Source organism: Camelus dromedarius, chromosome 19 (assembly GCF_036321535.1).
Source record: "Camelus dromedarius isolate mCamDro1 chromosome 19, mCamDro1.pat, whole genome shotgun sequence".
Classification (NCBI taxonomy): Eukaryota; Metazoa; Chordata; class Mammalia; order Artiodactyla; family Camelidae; genus Camelus; species Camelus dromedarius.
This window is the reverse complement of record NC_087454.1, coordinates 37,447,948-37,468,191: the sequence shown is the minus strand read 5'-3', so window position 1 is coordinate 37,468,191 and position 20,244 is coordinate 37,447,948. Positions and strand designations below refer to the sequence as shown.

The 20,244-nt window shown below is 41.0% G+C and overlaps 1 protein-coding gene across 5 annotated transcripts in view; it reads right to left on the bottom strand.

Annotated features, from left to right (window-relative positions):
• Nucleotides 1-8,276, bottom strand: part of ZNF451 (zinc finger protein 451) — a 72,921-nt gene extending 64,645 nt beyond the window's left edge. The window contains exons 1-3 of one of the 5 annotated variants that reach the window (XM_064476611.1): nt 7,866-8,276; nt 7,412-7,495; nt 118-198 (exon numbers count right to left, since the gene is read on the bottom strand). In XM_064476611.1, coding sequence (XP_064332681.1) covers nt 118-198; nt 7,412-7,495; nt 7,866-7,886 — 186 coding nt within the window. In that variant the 5' untranslated portion in view covers nt 7,887-8,276. The remainder of the gene's footprint in view (nt 1-117; nt 199-7,411; nt 7,496-7,865) is intronic. The other 4 variants (XM_064476607.1, XM_064476610.1, XM_064476609.1 and 1 more) reach the window with 4 other exon arrangements.
• Nucleotides 8,277-20,244: the final 11,968 nt, after the last annotated feature.

Below are 20,244 nucleotides of genomic sequence, written 5' to 3'. Positions count from 1 at the left end.
CAGTCTTTAAAGCACAACAGGTGTAAACACAGCCATCGTTGACTTGATAACTCTCTTCAGAGAGTGCTGCTTAAATGCCCGATGTGAGGAAATGCAAATCACATGTAATGTACTTACATCACTGCGAGAGGTGCTCGGCTCTTCATCATCACTGCTGACCAGATCGATGTATTCGAGGACAGGCCTTAAAGGTCCTTCCTATGAAAGAACGGACAAATTAACAAATCACGAAGAGTTATTCAACTAACCCAGCATTTAAAACAATCCTTCCTGTTGACGTTGCGACTGGCAAGAATTCCTCTGAAGAGGAAGCCTTGCTGCCGAAAGATCACCCCCGTCCCTGACGAGCCAAGTAACTCAGAGATCAGGTCTTGGAGCTTAGAAGGAAAGTGGCAGCTTTATTACTGTGCCGGGCAAAGGGGAATCACAGCAGGCCGGTGCCTTCACAGCTGTGAGCCCATCTTGGGGATGGGGTGGGGTGGTTACAGAGCCAGAGCTCAAACAATAAAGCATCGGTAACAGTCAACAGAATCATTTTCTCATCAAAAGACTTAGAGAGGCATCATGATGCCTCCAGGCGACCAGTTCTAAGGAAGCCAGTTGTCGCCTTTTCGATCTCTTTATCTCATAAGCACTCAAGGTGCCGTCTTCTTGGTATTCAGGTTACTTTGTAAGGTTACTGTTCTGTGACCTTCTCCCTGGAGATCAACTCAGAGACCAAGCACGATTATAGCTTCTGATACTGGACTGAAATAGATTAACAGTAAGATCCATAGCTTCAGTTTTAACAGTGAGCCTGGAACTGTGAGTAGCAACCGATCAGGCAGGTCAGTTGACCATTTTAAGGGCAAGCATAAGAATAAGCCATCTGTTAGCCTAAATGTGGCCATTTTATTGTTCCTCCTTCAGCCTTACAAGTGGGAACAAATGCAGAGGAAAACACTCAACATGACAGGACCTGGAAGAGCCTAAGCCCCAGTGAGGTGTTAGGACTGTGTCAATGCCCTGGGAAGAGGATGTTTAATACAGGAATAGCGCTACATACAAAGACACAGATACCACGAGCCAATGCTTTTCAAATGGGACAGGTATCAGTGGTGTCTCTCAGACATCCAAGCTCAAACACGTGCAGTTCTCTGAATTGCAGCTGGGCTGCATCTCCAAACCCTTACAGAGTCAAACATCAAACCTGGTTCTTCTCCAAACTTTCCTTCCATCCACACTGACTCCACCATACGCCAGGCCTTGGATGCTAAGCTTAAAAGTCTAGATTTTATTCTATAGGCAAAAGGGAACCAATAACCAGTAAGATGGGAATAATATCATGAGAGCTTCCTTTAAGAAGATGAATCACACAGAGAAGTGCGGAGAGCAGGGAAAGCAGGGTGATTAATCAGTCCAGGGACACAGGGACGCAGAACTGAAGTAGCAACCATGGCAAAGAGAAGAGTGTCGGCATGGTGCACGTACAAGAGAGTACACAGGTAAAACGGAAACAAAGCCCACAATGACTGGCTGTAAAAAATACCCAACAGTAACAAGGAGACTAAGTGGTCCCTAAAATTTCAAGCTTGGATGACTGAGGGATACTGATGCCATCACTGTAAATTTGGAACACAGAAACAGAAACGTTCTTCTGGACGTGACGGGTTGATGTGCCAGTGGCACACAGAGAAACCTGCAGCCAGCTGGACTTGCAGGCCTGTAATCTGGATCCACAGACACAACTGGAAATGGAGATTTGAAAGCTGCTCCCTGGACCACCTCCTAAGGCCCATTCTCTAAGGCACAAGAGGCCTAAACACAGCCATCGCTGAGGACAACTCTCCTCAGAGAACACTATTAATTCCAGAACTACACTCAAACTGTGATCTTGCCAAGGAAGACAGCAAAGAGGGGAAAGAAGAGATTCAAGGAGGCTCTTGAAAAGACAGGATTTCAGGATTCAGGAAGAAGAGCTAAGCAGGTAATCAGAAATCTAAGAATCAGGAATGCATAAATTCAAAGAAGCTGAAGAAAAAGAAAGCCTTAATGAAAAGCTGTCAGTGCTAAATGTGGCCAAAAGCACTGAGCATTGAAAAGCTGCCACTGAATTTAGCAACAAGGAGATTTTACAATGTCTCTGAGAGGGCGATCTTCAAGAAAGTAGTAAGCACAGAAGTCAGGCTCTAAAAAATTAAGTAGAAAATGAGGCAGTAAGAGCCAGGAGTAAAGATTATTCTTTAAAAAATTCTAATACGTTGAGAACAAGAGATAGGAACACAGCGGGAGAATATGGCTGAGGGAAAGATTTCCTAGGATGGGGAAAGATGGCCGTTGGCAAGCCATAGTGATATACATTCAGTGGAAAAACTAACAGAAAAAGACCCTGGGGTCAGGGGACAGAAGCTGAGCGCTAGCTAAAGTTCCCCTTCCTGAGAAGGAGTGTCCAGTCTCAAAGACAGCTTGTTTCTCCCCTGGGCCACAGCCGCTCTCAGACCAGCAAAGTGCCTTCCCTGCAGGCAGGGATTTAGCCACCAAGATAAAACCAGAGAGCAAAGCTTCTGCGCAGGGATTATATAATAAAGTAATTAGGATTAATGCCTGAGCTGTAAAAATGAAAAATTTTAAGACTGGAAAAATAGAAAGAGGATAGAGGGACGGATATTCTCCAATGCACGGTCAACAGAGATGAAACACCTACTTTAAGACTAAAACCTACCACTTGTATTAAGATTGTCAAGATCATACATTCAATCCAGGAAGGTAGCAGAGGAGATGAAAATATAATAGCTTGCTCTTTCCAAGAAACATATATTAGGAACTTTTGTTACATACCCACTGAAATAGCACACAAACAAAGTCCCCAAGTTACCAGGAATACAGAGGCTGAAGCAGAGCTCCCGTGAACAGAGAGCAGGTAGAGGAAAGGGAGATGAAAGAAGGTAAGAGAGCACAAAGCAAAAAGTACAATGGGCAGGAAAAAACACCATAAGGGAACGGTCACGAGTAAGATTAACAAGTAGCTGCAGAAACAGAAAAAGCAGGAGTGGGAACAAGTGAGAGACAACTACTAGAAATTTCCTGTTGGGGTCAACCATTTTGCCAACATGAAGCCCTTCTGAACTGCGGAACGATGACAACTTACAGTCCATGTTAATTAAGAGAGTAGAATAAAAAGAATCAGGATAGGAAATCCATATATTAGAAAAAGCAGGGGTCACTTAGAGTATTTATTCATTCACTCAACAAACAATTATGGAGTTATAAGTATAGAATGGTAGAAGACAGCATGTGTTTGAGACCTAAAAAGGCAGAGAGGCTGAGTGGAAAAATAACAAAAGATTAAATAACCCAAGGGAAAATATTACTTATAAACACTCTACAGTTGAGCTAATTTTCACAGTGGGTATGGACAAACTTCCACCATAATGAACTTAAGGAATCCAAACACTCTGGTACTCCATTTATTTTACCCTCATCAGTAACACTTGTCATTGAGTCCCGTAAGGCATGGTGCTAAACTTTTCAGTATGTCATCTCATTTAATCCCCACAATTACCTTTCTATTACACCATTTAACAATCGAGAAAACTAAGCGAGGTGCTCCTGGTTCACTAACGGCATAATTGGTCGTATGGTCACTGTAATTCTGAGGCAGTTCAAAGCATATGTACTATTTTTAAGCCAATGCTTATTTCCTAATTTCTGAGATAAGATACTTTCTCTTCCTTCAGTATGAGAAAAAAGACTACCTGCTACTATCCCCAACTCTGAATAACTCATAACACTGACCAAAAAGTAAGTTATTAATTCTCACAAAAAAGTAATATACAAATATCAATATACAAGTATCAAGAAAACGTAATCTCTTACTACGTTTATGACTGCTTATATCCTTAAAAAGTATAAATGCATGTGGTCCTCCAATTACAAAGTATCTTATTTAAATCTGCTCCATCCGTCACCCAATGATCATCCTCAACTGCTCTGCACCAGTAACAAAATCAAAAGATTCTACTCCAACGACACACAAGTTAGGGCCAGGAATGTAGGCACCTGCAAAACAGTTTAGGAACACACTTGAATTGATATCCTAAGTTTTTCAAAATATTTTCAATGAAATAAAAAACTTTCATTCCCGTTATTAGAAAATTGATTCGGATAATCAAAGCCAAAACACCAATTACCTAGTAATTGGGAAGTGATGTCAATACACTAAAATATGGTCTACAGAAAAAGTAGTTTTACCCTAGTCTAAAACAAAGAAAATGGATTTGAGCATAGACGCAAAAATCTAATCTAAAACTCTAAATAATTCATGGGGGGTTTTTTTCTCACAAAGTTAAGGACAGAGTTTACTTATGCTGTCCTGCCCAATTTAAAAATGTCAAAAAATTCCCAAATGTCTGCTTTAAGTTCAAATTGAGTCACAATTCAGTCTATACTATCTGGCCCATCCTTCCCTCTCCCACTTAAAAAAAAGTATCCTCCAGAACTCAGCATAATCCTCTCTGCTTTTCTGTTTTGATGACTTTCCTCATTTCTTCTCAAAATACCCTTTTAAACGCACACAAACACTAAATGCTACCTATGCAAAAGTAACATACAACTGTAAACCACACATCTTTTTTTTTTAAGAGAACCATGTACTTTTGATAAAAGAACATTCTACTATCTGCTAGAACTATTTACAGAGTTCTCACGCTATCTCATCTCTCACACTGAAATACTGACACTTATGGGTAGGATGTATTTCCAATTCATCTCTGTGGCTCTAAGGTACTTAACTCACGACTATACATATAATGAGCGCCAACATTATTTTTATTTACTGAGCTAATTGGCCCCAAGATACTGAGCCAAAAGATACACACCCTCATTTGTCCATGACCCACTTGTGCAGTTACAAGTATTATCACTTGACCATGTGCATCTCATGTAATTTATGAAACTATACCTTGATATCCTTCACTATTTTCACATGTTCAATGATTCCACATTGTACCAACAATCTTGGCTGAAGCCTCAATCTCCTGTGCAGTTACAGCGAGATTATGACAGGCTGCATCAGCAGTTTTTATACTTTTGTATCTAGAGTAGCACTGGGAAGAATGTCATTATCTCTTAGCTAAAACAATTTTCTGGGGGTAAATTAACATATCTGTAGTTGCAAAGACTGCAGAGAATAAGGATGGGGGCTGAATAAGGGACCACATTACTAAATTAAACAGAAAACTAGAGCAAAACATGCAAATGAAGTCTTCCCAGTAACACTGTCTCTTTATTGAAGTGCTATCTACACATGTGTATCATTTTGCAAAAATAAAACAGTAAGTACCCTGATGAACTGTGCAGTTCTCTGTATGTATATTTCAATAAAATTTAAATGAAGGGGCTCATTTTTGCACCTCCACATCTATGAACTTCCTTCCCTTCAGCATGCTATGTTTAGTTTCGAACGTGACATTTTCCAAACCACAGAAAGACTGCTGAGCCACCATGTGGATTAAAGATGGGAAAATCTGACTAAAAGCGAACCAGGAAATCCACACCAGAGTATTCAAGAAGTAATATCACAATATTCTTTTTGCATCTGAAGAAATCTGAAGCAGAGAACTATCTACTACTTTACTGGACAAGCATTACCCAGAGGAATCAAGGATTAAGATTGGGTTACAGAGAAAAGTAGAAGATTCTGTCTCTAATGAGTTTTAAATAGAACTAAGCTATTATTGTCATTGAAGTGTTATCACTGAAAAGGCAGAAGAAATGTTTTCAATAGCTTTCTTGTAGTATTGTAACTGCATTTAATACATATAATTCATGTCTCCATTTGGAACTACCAAACCTTTGAATCTGTATTTGGAAACAGAGATAAATATAAGATATATAAAGATGGATACACTGTATTTTTTAATGTCTGATGAAAAGACAGATTCTCTACGTTAAAAATAATATTTAAATTAAAACGATATTCTTAAACTTCAGTCTAACACAAGCTTACTACTCACAAGCGACCCTATACCTCTTCATTCCAGAGTACCAAAAATACATAAATTTTTTAAATCTTATTTTCGTAGATTCCATCTGAGATTCTTAAAGTAAGGCCCATAGTTCATAAAGTGTGTCATTCTTACTTCGATACCCACAAAATATTAAGGTAAATATTCTCCGTTCACAAATACACCAATATTCAGAGAGAACCGGAAATATCTGTCCTGAAGAGCCAAACGTACTTGAATTCACAGTAATGGAAGGAGCAGGATACAATTTTTCTACCCACCAAAAATCTTAAAAATTAAAAATGAAAAGGACAGAGTACCATAAGCACGGGCAAAGGTGAAGAAAGTCAAGAAATTATCTTGTGAAGACACCAAAACAAACCCACTAACACACAACACAACACTGGGTCACCACAATGGCTCATGCTGTGGTGCAGAGGACACTGCTTAATAACCAGTTTTTTAAAACTGTCCAAGAACCAACAAACACAAATACACATCAATCTATTAAAGATTATACACCTTGAACAGCAAACCTCAACTAACTACAGGACTCAGAGTAGTTTACAGTAGGAATATTCTCTAGCTAATAAGATACTAAGATACCACTTTAAGCAGAACCTTTGTAAAACTTCAACAGTTCTAGGTGGAAATTGTCCCGAAACCGATCAGAGCATCCACTCGGGTTTCTGGAGCCAATGCTTTACAAAGTGTGTCCAGAGATTCATATACTCCTGCATCTCTGCCCAAATGAAGATCCCTAGGCTCCACCTCCGAATGCTGATTCCACAGGTCTGGAGTGGGATCAGGAATCCGCAAGCTTCCACTTAGTAATGCCTGAGAACCACTGTCCCAGAGCGAAATAACCGCACAAGGACACACCACGCTCCCGGTGATGCGGGGCCTCCACTGTGAACATCACTGCTGTACTGTGGAGCCATGACCTCAAAGGTGAGGGAAGTAGGCCCTCAGGCTACCTGCCTTCATGTTATGTTGACACCTGTGCTCAGATCTGGACTTCCTGCAGCCATTCTGGTTTTCGACCTCCTTCCTCGTCACCAGCCGTCCCTTCTCCCTAACCTGGGTGCCATCGTATACAAGACGCTCTTGCCCCACTTTAAAACACGGTCTTAGGAGACTAGAACTGTGAGTGCATCAAGCATCAGATGGCTCTAAGTGAAGCGGGGAAGCGTGGCTCAGAGTGCCACTAATACTGCAGGCCACAGTCTTTATCACGGCCACTGTGGTTGCTCAGGGACCCCTCTGGCAAATTCCCTAATCCTTCCCCACGCTCCACGAGATCTAGTCTCTATCAGACGTTCACACGTGTTTTCTGGACATTGAATGAACAGGTGAGGTATAATCACAGAACGGCTTACCACACACAGTCTGGGACTCGGGAAAACCCGAATATCGCCACTACTTACACTCACAAACTGAATGTCATCTTCATTTTCATCCGCCGGGGACTCGGATGCCTCAGGCCCAGCAGGAGGGACAGACTCTATTATCTACAAAAAGAAGCCAAAACACGCTTATCTGTAGAGCCCCGCCTCGCAGGAAGAGGTTTTTCAAAAACGAACCGACAAGGAGAGCTCTCGAGGAGACCTGACGAGCACAGGTCCTGGATGGAGTCGGGCTGCGCCTCCGCCTACGTGGGCTGCAGTGACCCCTTCGAGCTCCGCGCCTCGACCAGGAGCGCACGCCCCTCCGAAGGGCACCCCGGCCTCGGAACGCCCCGCCAGGGCCGAGCGGCCGCCCCCGGGAGCCGGGCCGGGCCGGGGCGGCCATTGTTGCTGCGGGGCCCTGGCCCGGAGGCCCCCGACCCGGGACGCGCGGCCCAGCACCGCCCTCGGGCCCCGCACGACGCCCGCTACTCACCTCCGGCCCCGGGTCGCCCATCTCCCCGACAGCCTGCCTGACAGCACCAGTGCCGCTGCTGCCGCCGCCACCACCTGCCCACCCGCCCAGCCCGCCGCGCGCCGCCTTGACCCGCCCCCGCGTGCGCGCCGAGCCGCCGACGCCGCCGACGCCGCGAGCGGAAAGAGCAGCAAACCGCTTCCCGAGGAGGAGCGGGCCGCTCAGCCCGCTGTGCCCTGGCCTCCCTCACGCAGTCCCGGCCTCCCGCCCCCGCCGCGCGGGCCGCTAGGAACTGTAGTTCCAGCCGCACCGAGACCGCCCCGCACGGGCCGCTGGGAACTGTAGTTCCGGCCGCACCGAGACCGTCAGGCCCCTAGGTGGAAAAGCGCAGAAAGGGACCCAAAGCACAGCGCACGCGCCTCTTGAGGCTGACGTCACTGCCGCTCGCCCGCGGTGGGCGTGTTGGGTCCTCTTTCATAGTGAAGGGCGGAGACGAGGATGGGGTGGGGAGCTTGGAGTTGAGTTTCGTTGCGTAAGCGAAGCGCAGTGATCTCTTCTTTAGCCCTAAGGCAGATGGTGGAGACTAATTCATCAGTTTCCATTTTCCTCATAGGGCTGGAAATGTGGATGTTTAGCTGAAAGAATTCTAAGATCAGGACAGAAATCCGAGGTGTCCTTCCATTACTCACCTGTCCTGCGTCTTCGGTCTCCGCTCAGAGCATGTGTTAATAGGCCTGAGGAAGGAAATTGAGGCCCAGCGCTCCAGTCTCCAGGTTGACCCGAAGAAAGCTGGAGAGGCTGGAGAGTCCTGGACCCAGTGGGACAGGATGCCGAGGCCTCGCCAACTTATCGCTGAGCCCTTGATCCTGATAATACAACGTACTTTTTACAGATATTCTCAGCTATTACCTTAGTAAAAATAGGATAGTTGACTTTTTCAGTGTTCATACTCAGAAAGTCTATGAAATAGTTCACTCATATTAAAATTTTTTTTTTCATTTAACTGCCTTACCAAAAAAACCCACATTTTTTTTACACATCAATGGTCAGTAAAGGTTTCAGAAAGAAGTCGGAAAATTCTTTTAAATCTTAACTGCCTGTCTTTGCCTGTCTGCATACATGCCCAACATCCAATAACCTATTACCTATACTGGTAGTAATTATTGCTTAATATTGGATATTTCCTGCATTTCCACCAGTGCTTTATGACTTCAGCTGTTTTCTACTTGGTAATTTTGAGAACTGTAGAGGCAAGTTAAGAATGAGAGACCTGCCTGTTGTCTTACTCAAAAGCTGTATGTAAAGTAAGTATTTCTGAAACTTTAAAATATCTAGGCAATATCTAAGATTCTCCTAATGTGCTGGTGAAAGTTCAGTGGAACATTTAATCTTTTGCAGGTAAGAAGTTAATGGGCAAAACTCTTGGAAAACAAGAGCCTAAATAAACTCATACCCTTCAAACCTTGTCATTGCAAGGATTTATCCTGAGGACATAATTTAATCTGTAGGGAAAGCATCATGCAAAATGTAACTTACCACAGATTTATTTGTAATAGCAGAAATTGTAAAACATCTAAAAGTCTAATGACTGGGAATGGAATGGTTAAAATTTGGCACATGCTCTATCAACATAAGACTATAGAGTGTTTTTACCTCCATTTAATGTTTAGCTAAAATTTCTAAAAGCATATTTTTTTAAATGCAAGATATACAGATAGATATAGATATGATCAGAACCACATAAAACCACCAAGCAAACCATGCCTGAAATAGGAAACCTACCTCAGCAATAATAGTAACTTTCTCTGGGTAGCAGTACTGTTACCGAGTCCAGACTCGTTCTGCTCACCGCCTGACAGGCCAATAAATCCAGAGATGAGGTGTTGGGGCCAGGAATACTGAGTTTATTCGGAAAGCTGGCAGACTAAGAGGATGGCAGACTGTCTTGGAGAACCATCCTCCCCCAGTCAGAATACAGCCTCCTTGTATACAAAAAAAGGAGAGGGGGTGTGGTTGGTTGTTGCAAACTTGTTGATGTGGGAATTCTTTGTTCCAGCAGCTGTCCATGTGGGCCAGGTCACAGTGCTTCTGCAAAACCTCCAACAAAACAAATGTTATTCTCTATTCTGCAACTTACTATCTTTACATGAGTGCAGAGCTAGCAAGACTAAGCCTAGAAAACAGGGCACAGGGTTAAAGCCAAAGGAACAGATCTAATATGCAGTCAGATTTGTTCTTCTCTATTACAAAAAATACGCTTGACATCATTAGTCATTAGGTAAGTGTGAATCAAAACCAGGATGAGATACCACATCACACCCACTAGGATGGCTAAGATCAAAAAGTCAGGTAACAAGAGTTGACAAGGATGTGGAGAAACAGTAACCCTCATACACTGCTGGGGGAATGTAAAATTTTGCAGCCACTTTGGAAAGTTGTGTGGCAATTTCTCAAATGACTGAACATGAGTTACCACATGACCCAGCAATTCCACTCCTGGATATATACCCATAAGAAGTGAAAACATATGTTCATACAAAAAACATGTCCAAGAAGTTTTATAGCAGCATTATTCATGATAGCCAATCGGTGAAAGCAAACCAAATATTCACCACTTGATGAATGGATAAATAAAATGTAATATATTTATGTGCAATTGAATATCACTCATCCATAAAATGAATGAAGTGCTGATACAAGACAGATGAGCCTTCAAACATTACGCTAAGTGAAAGAAGGTAGTCACAAAAATACCGTGAATTATATGATTCCATTCACATTAAACATCTACAATAGAAACATCTACAGAGAAATTAACGTAGCTTAGTGATTGCTTATAGCTGGGAAGAGGGGTGTATGGATAAAATGTTATCATCTAAAATTAACTGTGGTGATAGTTGTGTGTATCTGTGAATATACTAAAAAACATTTAATTCTACACTTTAAATGGCTTGTTTGGTGTGTGAATTATTATTATAAACCTGTTTCAAACAAGAAAGAACGAGACACTGTATATACCCTTTTCCAGTTTCCCCCAGTGGTAACACCTGGAAAAACTATAGTGCAGTACCACAACCAGGATGCTGAGAGAGATGCAGTCACTGAACATTCTGTCCTCACAAGGATTTCTCACTGTTGCCCTGTTATACTCATACCTCCCAGCGCCTCCTCCTCCTGAACCCCTGGCAACCACTAATCTGTTCTCCATTTCTTTAATTTTGTCATTTCAAGAAATGTTCTGTGGGGTGGGGGAGGGTATAGCTCAGCAGTAGAGCGCATGCTTAGCATGCACAAGGTCCTGGATTCAATCCCCTGCTCCATTAAAATAAATGTGAAATGTAAGTTTTCATTTCTTGAATGCCCAAGAGGTCAATTCTTGGATCTTATTGTTTAGCGTGTTAACTTTTCCAGTTACATTGAGACATAATTGACGTACAGCCCTGTATGTGTTTAAGGTGTAGAGCATCAAGATTTGACTTCCGTACATCATGAGATGATGATCACAGTGAGCTTAGTGAACATCTATCATCTCATATAAATACAAAATTAAATAGAGAAAAAATTTCCTTGTGATGAGAACTCTTAGGATTAACTCTCAATTTTCATATATAACATATGGCAGTGTGAATTATATTTACCATGTGGTACATAATTACATCGTTAATATTTATAACTGGAAGTTTGTACCTTTGGACCACCTTCACCCAATTCCTCCTCTTCCTCCCATTTCCCAGACTATGGCTGTACCATTTTACGTTCCCACCATCGAAAACTTTAAGTTTTCTCCACAATCTTACCAACATTTGCCATTATTTTTTATTTTAACCATTCTGATAAGACTGTAATGATGTTACATTGTAGGTTTAATTTGTATTTTCCTGCCAGTGACGATATTGACCACCTTTTTATGAGCTTGCCGCCTGTATATTCTGTGTGTCGAGAAATGTCTCTTCGTGTCTTTTGCCAATTTTCTAACTGAATTTTTCTATTATTGAGTTTGAGAGCTCTTTATATATTGTAGATATTTAGTCCCTCATCACATATGTGGTCTGTAAATATTTTCTCAGTCTGTAGCTTGTCTTTCGTTCTCTCAACAATGGATTTCACAGAGCAAAATTTTTAATTTTGAGGAAGTCCAGTTTATCAGTTTTTCCCTTTATGGATCATGCTTTTGGTGTCAACGCTAAGAACCCTTTATCGCCAGCTTAAGAGCCCAAAGAATTTATCCTATTTTTTTTCTAAAAGATTTAAGTTTCTCGTTTTACCTTTCAGTTCATGATTCATTTTGAGTTAATTCTGTATACGGTGTGAGGTTTAGATTGAGGTTCATTTTTCTGGACCATTGATGCCCACTTGCTCCAGCAGTATTTGTTGAAAAACCTACTTTCTGTCTTTTTTTTTTTAATTTACTCTTCTGTCAAAAAACAGCTGGAAGTATTTATGAGTCTAATTTCAGCAGTTTCTGTTCTGTTCCACGAATCTATGTCTGTCTGTCCACCAATACCACACAATCTTGATTACTACAGCTGTGTAACAAGTCTTTAAATCAAATAGACTGACTATCCTCACTTTATTCTTCTTTTTCAGAACAGTTTTAGCTACTCTAGTTCCTTTGCCTTTCCATATAAATTTTAGAATAATCTTGTCTAAATCTACAAAGCTTGCTGGGATTTTGATTGAAATAAATTTTAAAAGATAAACAACAGGCACATTTTCATCCAACGCTAGTACATCAGAGAAAAAGAAGATTAAAAGAGCCCCAAGGAGTGCGAGGAAATAGGTTCTAGATAAAAGGAGAATCAGAGTTGCGCTGGGCTTTCCAATAGCAACACTGGACATAACTCTGCTATAAACACTGATGACCTCGCCATCTTTCTCCCTTCCTAAGAAAGCAGACAAAACAACAAGAAAAAGTTAGAAACAGCTAAACAAATAAAGATTTTTTTTAAGTGCCCCACTTTCTCAGCCAATAGGAAACTGAAAAACCTCTGCCAAACCGCAAAGAAACACAATTGAAATTAAACAGCAAATGCAAAGAGAATGTCAAGGGGGCTTCCTGAGTGGCTGGTCTCAGAAAGTACCAGCGAAGTGCACTTGCTGAGAAGGAGAAACTCCTCCAGAAATGCAAAGGCCAGAAGCTGTGGCTCTAAGCACTGAGGGTGAGGTTAGCTGGCCTCAGCACTCGTCACGAGGTCGGGGTGCAGAGAGAAAAGGCACGGGGGCACCTGGAGGGCTCCCAGCAGTGGATCTCAGAGAGATCCCACAAAAACACACTCCCTGAGGTGCAGGCGCACCTGGGGGTGCAGGGCTGTGTCCTCTGGGTGCTGCTGCTGCTGCTGCTGCTGGGGGACCTGGGATGCAGGGCCAGGGCCAGAAGTCCCTCCAGACTCAGCGTGGTCAGATGGCCTGAGGGAACAGGGCTACACAGCACTGTCCCAGATAAGCCACAGCAGCCAGTAGTGGTGTCTGTGCCCGCAGAGGGCCTGCCCACCACTCGGGACCCAGCTACAGAGAGCTGGACCCAGAAAAACCTTCTTTTTAAAAAACAGGCAATAAGGAAAACAAACTTATGGTGACCAGAGGGGAATGGGGGAGGAGGGATAAGCTAGGAGTTTGGGATTTGCAGATACAAACTACAATATACGGAATAGATAAACAACAAGGTCCTACTGTAGAGCACAGGGACCCATCTTCAACAGCTTGTAATAACCTGTAATGAAAAAGAATCCGAAAAAGAATATATATGTATAACTGAATCACAATGCTGTACACCAGAAACTAACACACAGTGTAAATCAATGATACATCAATTAAAAAAATAAACAAAAGATTGACATTAAAAAAGTGCAGAAAAGAGCTGCAAACTGACAGATGCATGAAAGACCATCACAGAAAAACACTGTCAGGGAACAGATAAATGCTGAGTGCACAGGGTGAACCTCTCAGTGCCACCTAGGACGGCCACAGAAGACACAGGCAGGAGCTCGGACATCAGTAAATTTTTCTTTGACACTTTTGCTGAACTAACTGTAGACTTAGAAAGTCCTTTCACTTCAGAGAACATAAAAATATTCATTGTTTACTTTTCTTTTATAGCTTCAATTTTAGTTCTTTACTATCTTTAACTATCTTTACTATCTTTTCCATCTTTAACTTTTTTCTGGAATTTGGTTTGAGGCAAGAATGTAACTTAAAAATAAACACCTGTTTTATTTGGGGATGGGGAAATGAGTATTTCCAGTGGAAACACACTTGATGCTTATCCATCTGCTAGAAATTCTCTGGTCTGATGCATCACTGGTGTTGAGGGAGGAATCCACATGCAGCTTCTTCAGTGAGCTCGCGCTCCACCAGGACAGCCCTGCGATGTCCCAGGGTCCCCAGCCGTCACCGCACCTGTCTCTGTGCTCACTGCCAGGGAGGCTGCAGGGCCACCCACAAGGTCCAAGGTCAGGGTGACAACTGAAGGTGCTTTTGATTCAGGTACTTGTACTACCTATAAAAAAACAAATTTTTAAAAACAGGGCAAATTTGTGGCATTGTTTTATAATACTTTCAATAGCTGGAATGTTATTTTTCTATCTACTACAATATTTTTTTGCTTAAATATACAAATTGTTAATAACCATTATTTATGAGGTGAATTGAGAACTGTGTAATTCATTCAGAGAAATTTCAGCAGAGAAAACTGTAGAATATTTTAAATGTATTTTTGTCGCAAGTGACTTTAAAAATTTTATTACAGAAATTTTAAAGCACAAGGTGAAATAAATCCCCTAGTACGCTCATTCATAACCACCATCTTTAAAAAATTTTCAACAATCCTATCTTTCTTCCAGTAACATTTATTGATTGCTTGTTAAGTTTCTGGAAAATTTCCAAGCCTGCCTTACCCCATTTAAAACTCAAGTAAACCCAATGAACTAGGTCAGTGGTAGAATTAATGTGAAGTTAATAGTTGACTTGCACGGATACCTTCCAAATAAGGGGCCCTAGAAATATCTTCACGTTTATATGTTTTTATAAAATTGGCAAAAATGAGACATTTCGACCATCATCTGTTAAAAGCTCTGTCTCTTTCCACTTCAGCTGCGCCTCGTTTGCACTTTCTCCTTCTGCTCTAACCACGAAGTGGCAGTGGGTGTTTCTAAGATTTTGTTAAGAACTGACTGGGACATATTTTTGTGTTCTGCAACCTCTTCCATGTATAATTATTACATGGTAGCTGGCCATCTGGGTTCAGGATGTCTTCTAGAAGTATGCTGAATGTGGTCAGTTTAAAGAATATTTAAGAGCACTCCCTCCGTAGAAAATTCAAAATGCACTGAAGTCTTACAGCTCAGATTCCAAAGAAACTCAATAGAGGGTTCCTCAAATTTGACAATAGTTGAAAAATTAATCTGTATTATTAGCAAACGGTTAATAATTTGAAAGAAACCTCTGTAAACTGTCAAAAATAAAAAGCAAATTGCCATCAACCATGTTAGAAGACACTCTAAATCACTTCCTGTTACTCCTGTGTTATAGAAAAGTACATTACAAAGTTGTGCCTGGCAATTCACTTAACCTCTGGAAACCTCAGTGTCACTGTGTACAAAAAGAGATTGCCTTTAAGTTGCCCCTTCAACACTGGACCACTCCCAGCTATGTTAGACTCAGTGTTGGGTGGAGGGTGCAGTCTGTCACAGGGCAAGGGACAAGGGTTGCTAGACTTTTGGACACATTAAAATTTGTAAAAATCTGATGACTTTTAGTATACATTGCTTTGCTTATAAGGACTCTAGGAAAATAGCCTGCCTCCTCACCAAAAAGAATACATAGAGGTAAAGAAATATAATTACACCAAGGTTTCTGTTGAGTTAGCCAACTTAAGAGAAGAAGAAAAAAAACAAAACAAAACAGTGTACTACTGGGCAGTGCTGTATTTGATTAACTCATAAAGCATGTCTAGATTAGGATTTTTTTTAATTAAATTTTTCTTTTGAGATAATTGTAGAATCACATGTGGTTGTAAGGAGTTCACTACCCAGGGATAATCATGCATCTTCTCAGCCCCACCTTGGTGAATCCTGCAAAACTACGGTACAGATTCACGACCAGGATACTGAGAGATACAGTCAAGATGCAGAATATTTCCACCACAAGACCCCTAACGTTGCCCTGTTATAGTCACACTCACTTCCCTCCCATTCACACCACCTCCTTAACCCCTGGCAACCACTAATCTGCTCTCCATTTTAAGGATTTTGTCATTTCAAGAATGTTATGCAAATGGAATCATACAATATGTAATCATCTGAGATTGACTTTTTTCACTCAGGATGATTTTCTAGAGATTCATCTAAGTTGTTTAAAGAGCAACAGTTTGTTCCCTTTTATTGCTGAGTATTTGATGCTGTAAATGTACCACAGGCTTTTTGTGCATGTGGACGTTCGTTTGTGTCAGCACCACCTGCTGAAAAGACTACCCTTCTCCCACTGAATTGCTTCTGCTCTGGTGTCAAAGATCAGTAAATTACATATTTGTGGGTCTGTTTCTGGGTTCTGTATTCTGTTCTGTTTATCTGTTTGTCTACTCTTTTGCCAATACAAAACTGTTGCTTTATAATAAGTCACGAAGTTGGATAGAGTCACGCCTCCAACTTTGTTCTTTTTCTTCAAAACTGTTGGCTATTCTGAGTCTCTGCCTCTCCATATAAACTTGAGACTCAAGTCTGCTGATATCCAAAAAATAACTTGCTGGAATTTTGATCAGGATTGTATTGAATTTATAAATTAAATTGGAATAACAGATACCTTAATTGAGGCTTGCTATTCATGAACCTAGAATATCCCTCCATTTATTTAGATCTTCTTTGATTTTTTTAATCTGAATTTTAGTTTTCCTCATATACCTCTTACACATTTTGTAAGATTTATACCTGTGTACTTCTTGTAGACAACACATAGTTGGATCTTGTTTAAAAATTTAATTAAAAAATTAAAAAATCTACTCGATAATCTCTTTTAATTAGTATATTTACTAGATTTGTAAATTTTGTGTTACCTTGTTCTTTTCTTTTGTGTGTGTTTGTGTTTTGTTTTTCATGCTTTTCCTGCTTTTTCTGGTTTTAACTGAGCATTTTATATATTCTATTGTATCTCCTCTCTTAATATATCAACTACACTTTTAAAAAATTTACGTTGTTTCTCTAGTGTTTGCAACATACATTTACAACAAATCTGAGTCCACTTCCAAATAACACAATACTGCTTAACGCTTACCCTTATTTTTTATTTACTGTATTTTCTTCCTTCATTTTTTAAAACATTTTTTATTGATTTATAATAATTTTACAATGTTGTGTTAAATTCCAGTGTTCAGCACAATTTTTTCAGTTATACATGAACATATATAATATATAATATGTTTTCTTCCTTCATGATGTTCCAAGATTCCTCCCTTAATCATTTGTTTACAGAACTTCCTTTAACTATTCATTCAGCATTGGTCTGTTGACGACAAATTTTCTGTTTTCCTTCATGTAAGAATGTTTTGATTTCTCCTTCATCCATGAAGGAAATTTTCACCAGATTCAGTACTCTGTGTTGACAGTTCTTTCAGTATTTGAAAAACGTTGTGTCACTTCCTTGTGGCCTCTTCTGCCATTCAAATTAGTTTCCTCTGTATATAAGGTCTTTCTCCCTCAGCGCTTTCAAGATTTTTGTCTTTAGCTTTCCAAAGTTTGACTCTGACATATGTTGGTCTGAATTTCTGTGGATTTATCCTGTTGAAAATTCACCCAGCTTCCTGAATTGAGGTTTGTCTTTGCTCAATGGGGGAAGTTTTCAGACCATGTTTCTTCATATACTTTTTCAGCTCTGCCCTCTGCCCTCCCCTCCTGGCCCTCTCACCACATGAAGATTAGATCAGCTGTTACAGTCGCCCAGGCCCCTGTGGCTGGCTGGGTTCTTTCTTTCCCCCCTAGTCTATTTCCTCTGTTGTTCAGATTGTGCTATTTGGATTGTTTTTATCTTCAAGTTCACTGATTCCTTCCTCTTCTGTTGAATCAATCCACTGAGTTTTTTATTTGAGTTATTGTGTTTTTCATTACTAAAATTTCCATTTGGTTCCTCCCTCTCTGCTGAGACTTCTATTTCTGTGCTGAATAATTCTGCGTTTTCTTCTGTGTCAAGCATGTTCTTAATTGTTTATTGAAACACTTAACGGCTGCTTTGAAATCTCTGTCAGACATCTATGTCAACTCAAGGTTGGTATCTATTGGTTGTCTTTTTTTATTCAAGATATTCCTGGTTCTAGGAATGACACTGACTGTTTATTGAAACCGACATAGACATATTGGTTATCATATTAGGAGACTCTAGATCATAAACTTCCTGCTCACTTGGTTTCCTCAGTCACACTTCAGGAGCAAAAAGGGGGATGCTGTTTGTTGCCTCGTTACTCCCAGGGAGTGAGGAAGTCCAGGCTGCCTAGTTAGCTTCTGTTAGCACCTGAAGGGGATGGGGCTCCTTAATGCTGAGCAAAGGTCAAAGTCATGACTCTCCAGTAGGCCTCCTCTGACACCACCCCAGTGGGTTGGGCTGCAGGTCAGTGATACCTCATTAGAAGCCGGCAGAGATGGAAGTCCAGGCTCCTCACTTGTCCTCTGGTGGTTTGGGTGAAGCTACGGTGTCTTCTGTTGTATCTGGCTGAAGTAGCAAGGTTAATGTATAAAATAATGTTTTCTGTCTTGCTAGCCTGCCCTTTCCTGATCCTTTGACCACAGAGGGCAGGCTTTTTCTGTCTGCATCCATTAGCATTTACAGGTTGCCAGCTTCTTCAGTTCCAAGCCTGAGATATATGAGGCAAACAGAAAATTCAGGGAACTCACCGCTCTGTCATTCTATGAGTTCTAAGGTCCCTAGCTGGTCTGCCTTCTCTCCGTCTTTCCATTTTCTTATGTTTATACATAATGTTCAGGGGTTTTAGTTGTACTGCAAACCACATCAGTAAACAAAGAACGCTGAAGCCATCAAGTCATCAGCGCCTGCCCCCCCCACCCCACCCCCGTGAAGACAAGCCTGCAGCCCGGCCTCGGCAGCCACTCACAGTGGTGCACCCTGAGGGGACTCAGAATAAGAAAGGACAGGATACTGACCCTAGATAGCTAGGTGCTTGTCAAAGGAATGAATTCAATGGGCCCAAATGTTTGCTTCCTCCCATACATAGAAAAGCACTAAATTCTTTTAACTTGAGATGACTGGTTTTCTTTAGATAACAAGTAATCTTTTATTGTTCCAACTACCTGGTCTTTGTTGTAAAGCTCCTGTATATCCTGCTCCTCCCCTAGCTCTTCGGAGCAGCCCCTCAGAGCGACCTGAGAGGCTGTCATCCCAGCTGGAGTCCTCCTGCCAAATAAACCATAACTCTCAACTTTTAGGCTGCGCATTTATTTCAGTCGACAGTTATAACTTTTGCTTTATTTTAAATAAATTAACAAGAAAAATGGTCTTTTATACTGGCCTGTTTATAATTTCTCATGCTTTTCCATCAAAACCGCACCACTTCTCAAAATGTTAAGATTACCAAAGTGCACCATATTCCCCTAATGTGGATAAACACATAAATTACATAAGACTGTTGCTGACCTTCCTCATTAACTCATGACAAATAAATATCATTTGGCATCAATGTGTTTGTAAACTGAAATACAAATTTAGGCAATAAAATCAGAGACCAGTATCAATTATAAAGTAAATTGGTTATAAAATATGTTAGTTTTCCACGTTATCAACTGCAATTTTTTTAATGCTAAATATAAAAATCTTGAAAATTCTGTCCAAACCATGAACATCTCTTCAATAGTAAACAGGAAATATTTCCAACTCATTTTTAAGAGTACCTCAATATATCTTCAGAGCAAACATGAAATGCTAATTAAGGCACAACTACATATCTGAAATTAAAAACTGAAAAATTATCTTCTTTCCCTTAGTTCACTGGAAAACAGGAATATTTAGAGGTGTAAACAAGTCATAAAAATGAACTGATATAGGAAACTTTAAATACTAAGCAAGCGTTTACTGAGCCTCTACCATGTGCTAGCCACTGCTAATAACCAGGTACAGATTCTTTTCAAGAAACTCACTACCTAGTAGAGGGGAAGGACAAAACAAACTGAACTGTTATTAAGGGGACCAGAAAGGTTGAACTTTACTATCCTGAAGAAAGTGGGGAAGTAGTGAAGGACTTTCAGTGGGGGGGAAACATGGCACCCCTCTCAGACTGGCTAACCCACCACCCTGTCCCCTCTCTCCCTTGCCTAACTTTACTATGGACGCTAGGAGAGGTGAAGGCTCAGCATCCAAGCCTCCGCTGCAATGAGGGATGGCCGTGCTGATACAGCTCTGGCCAGTG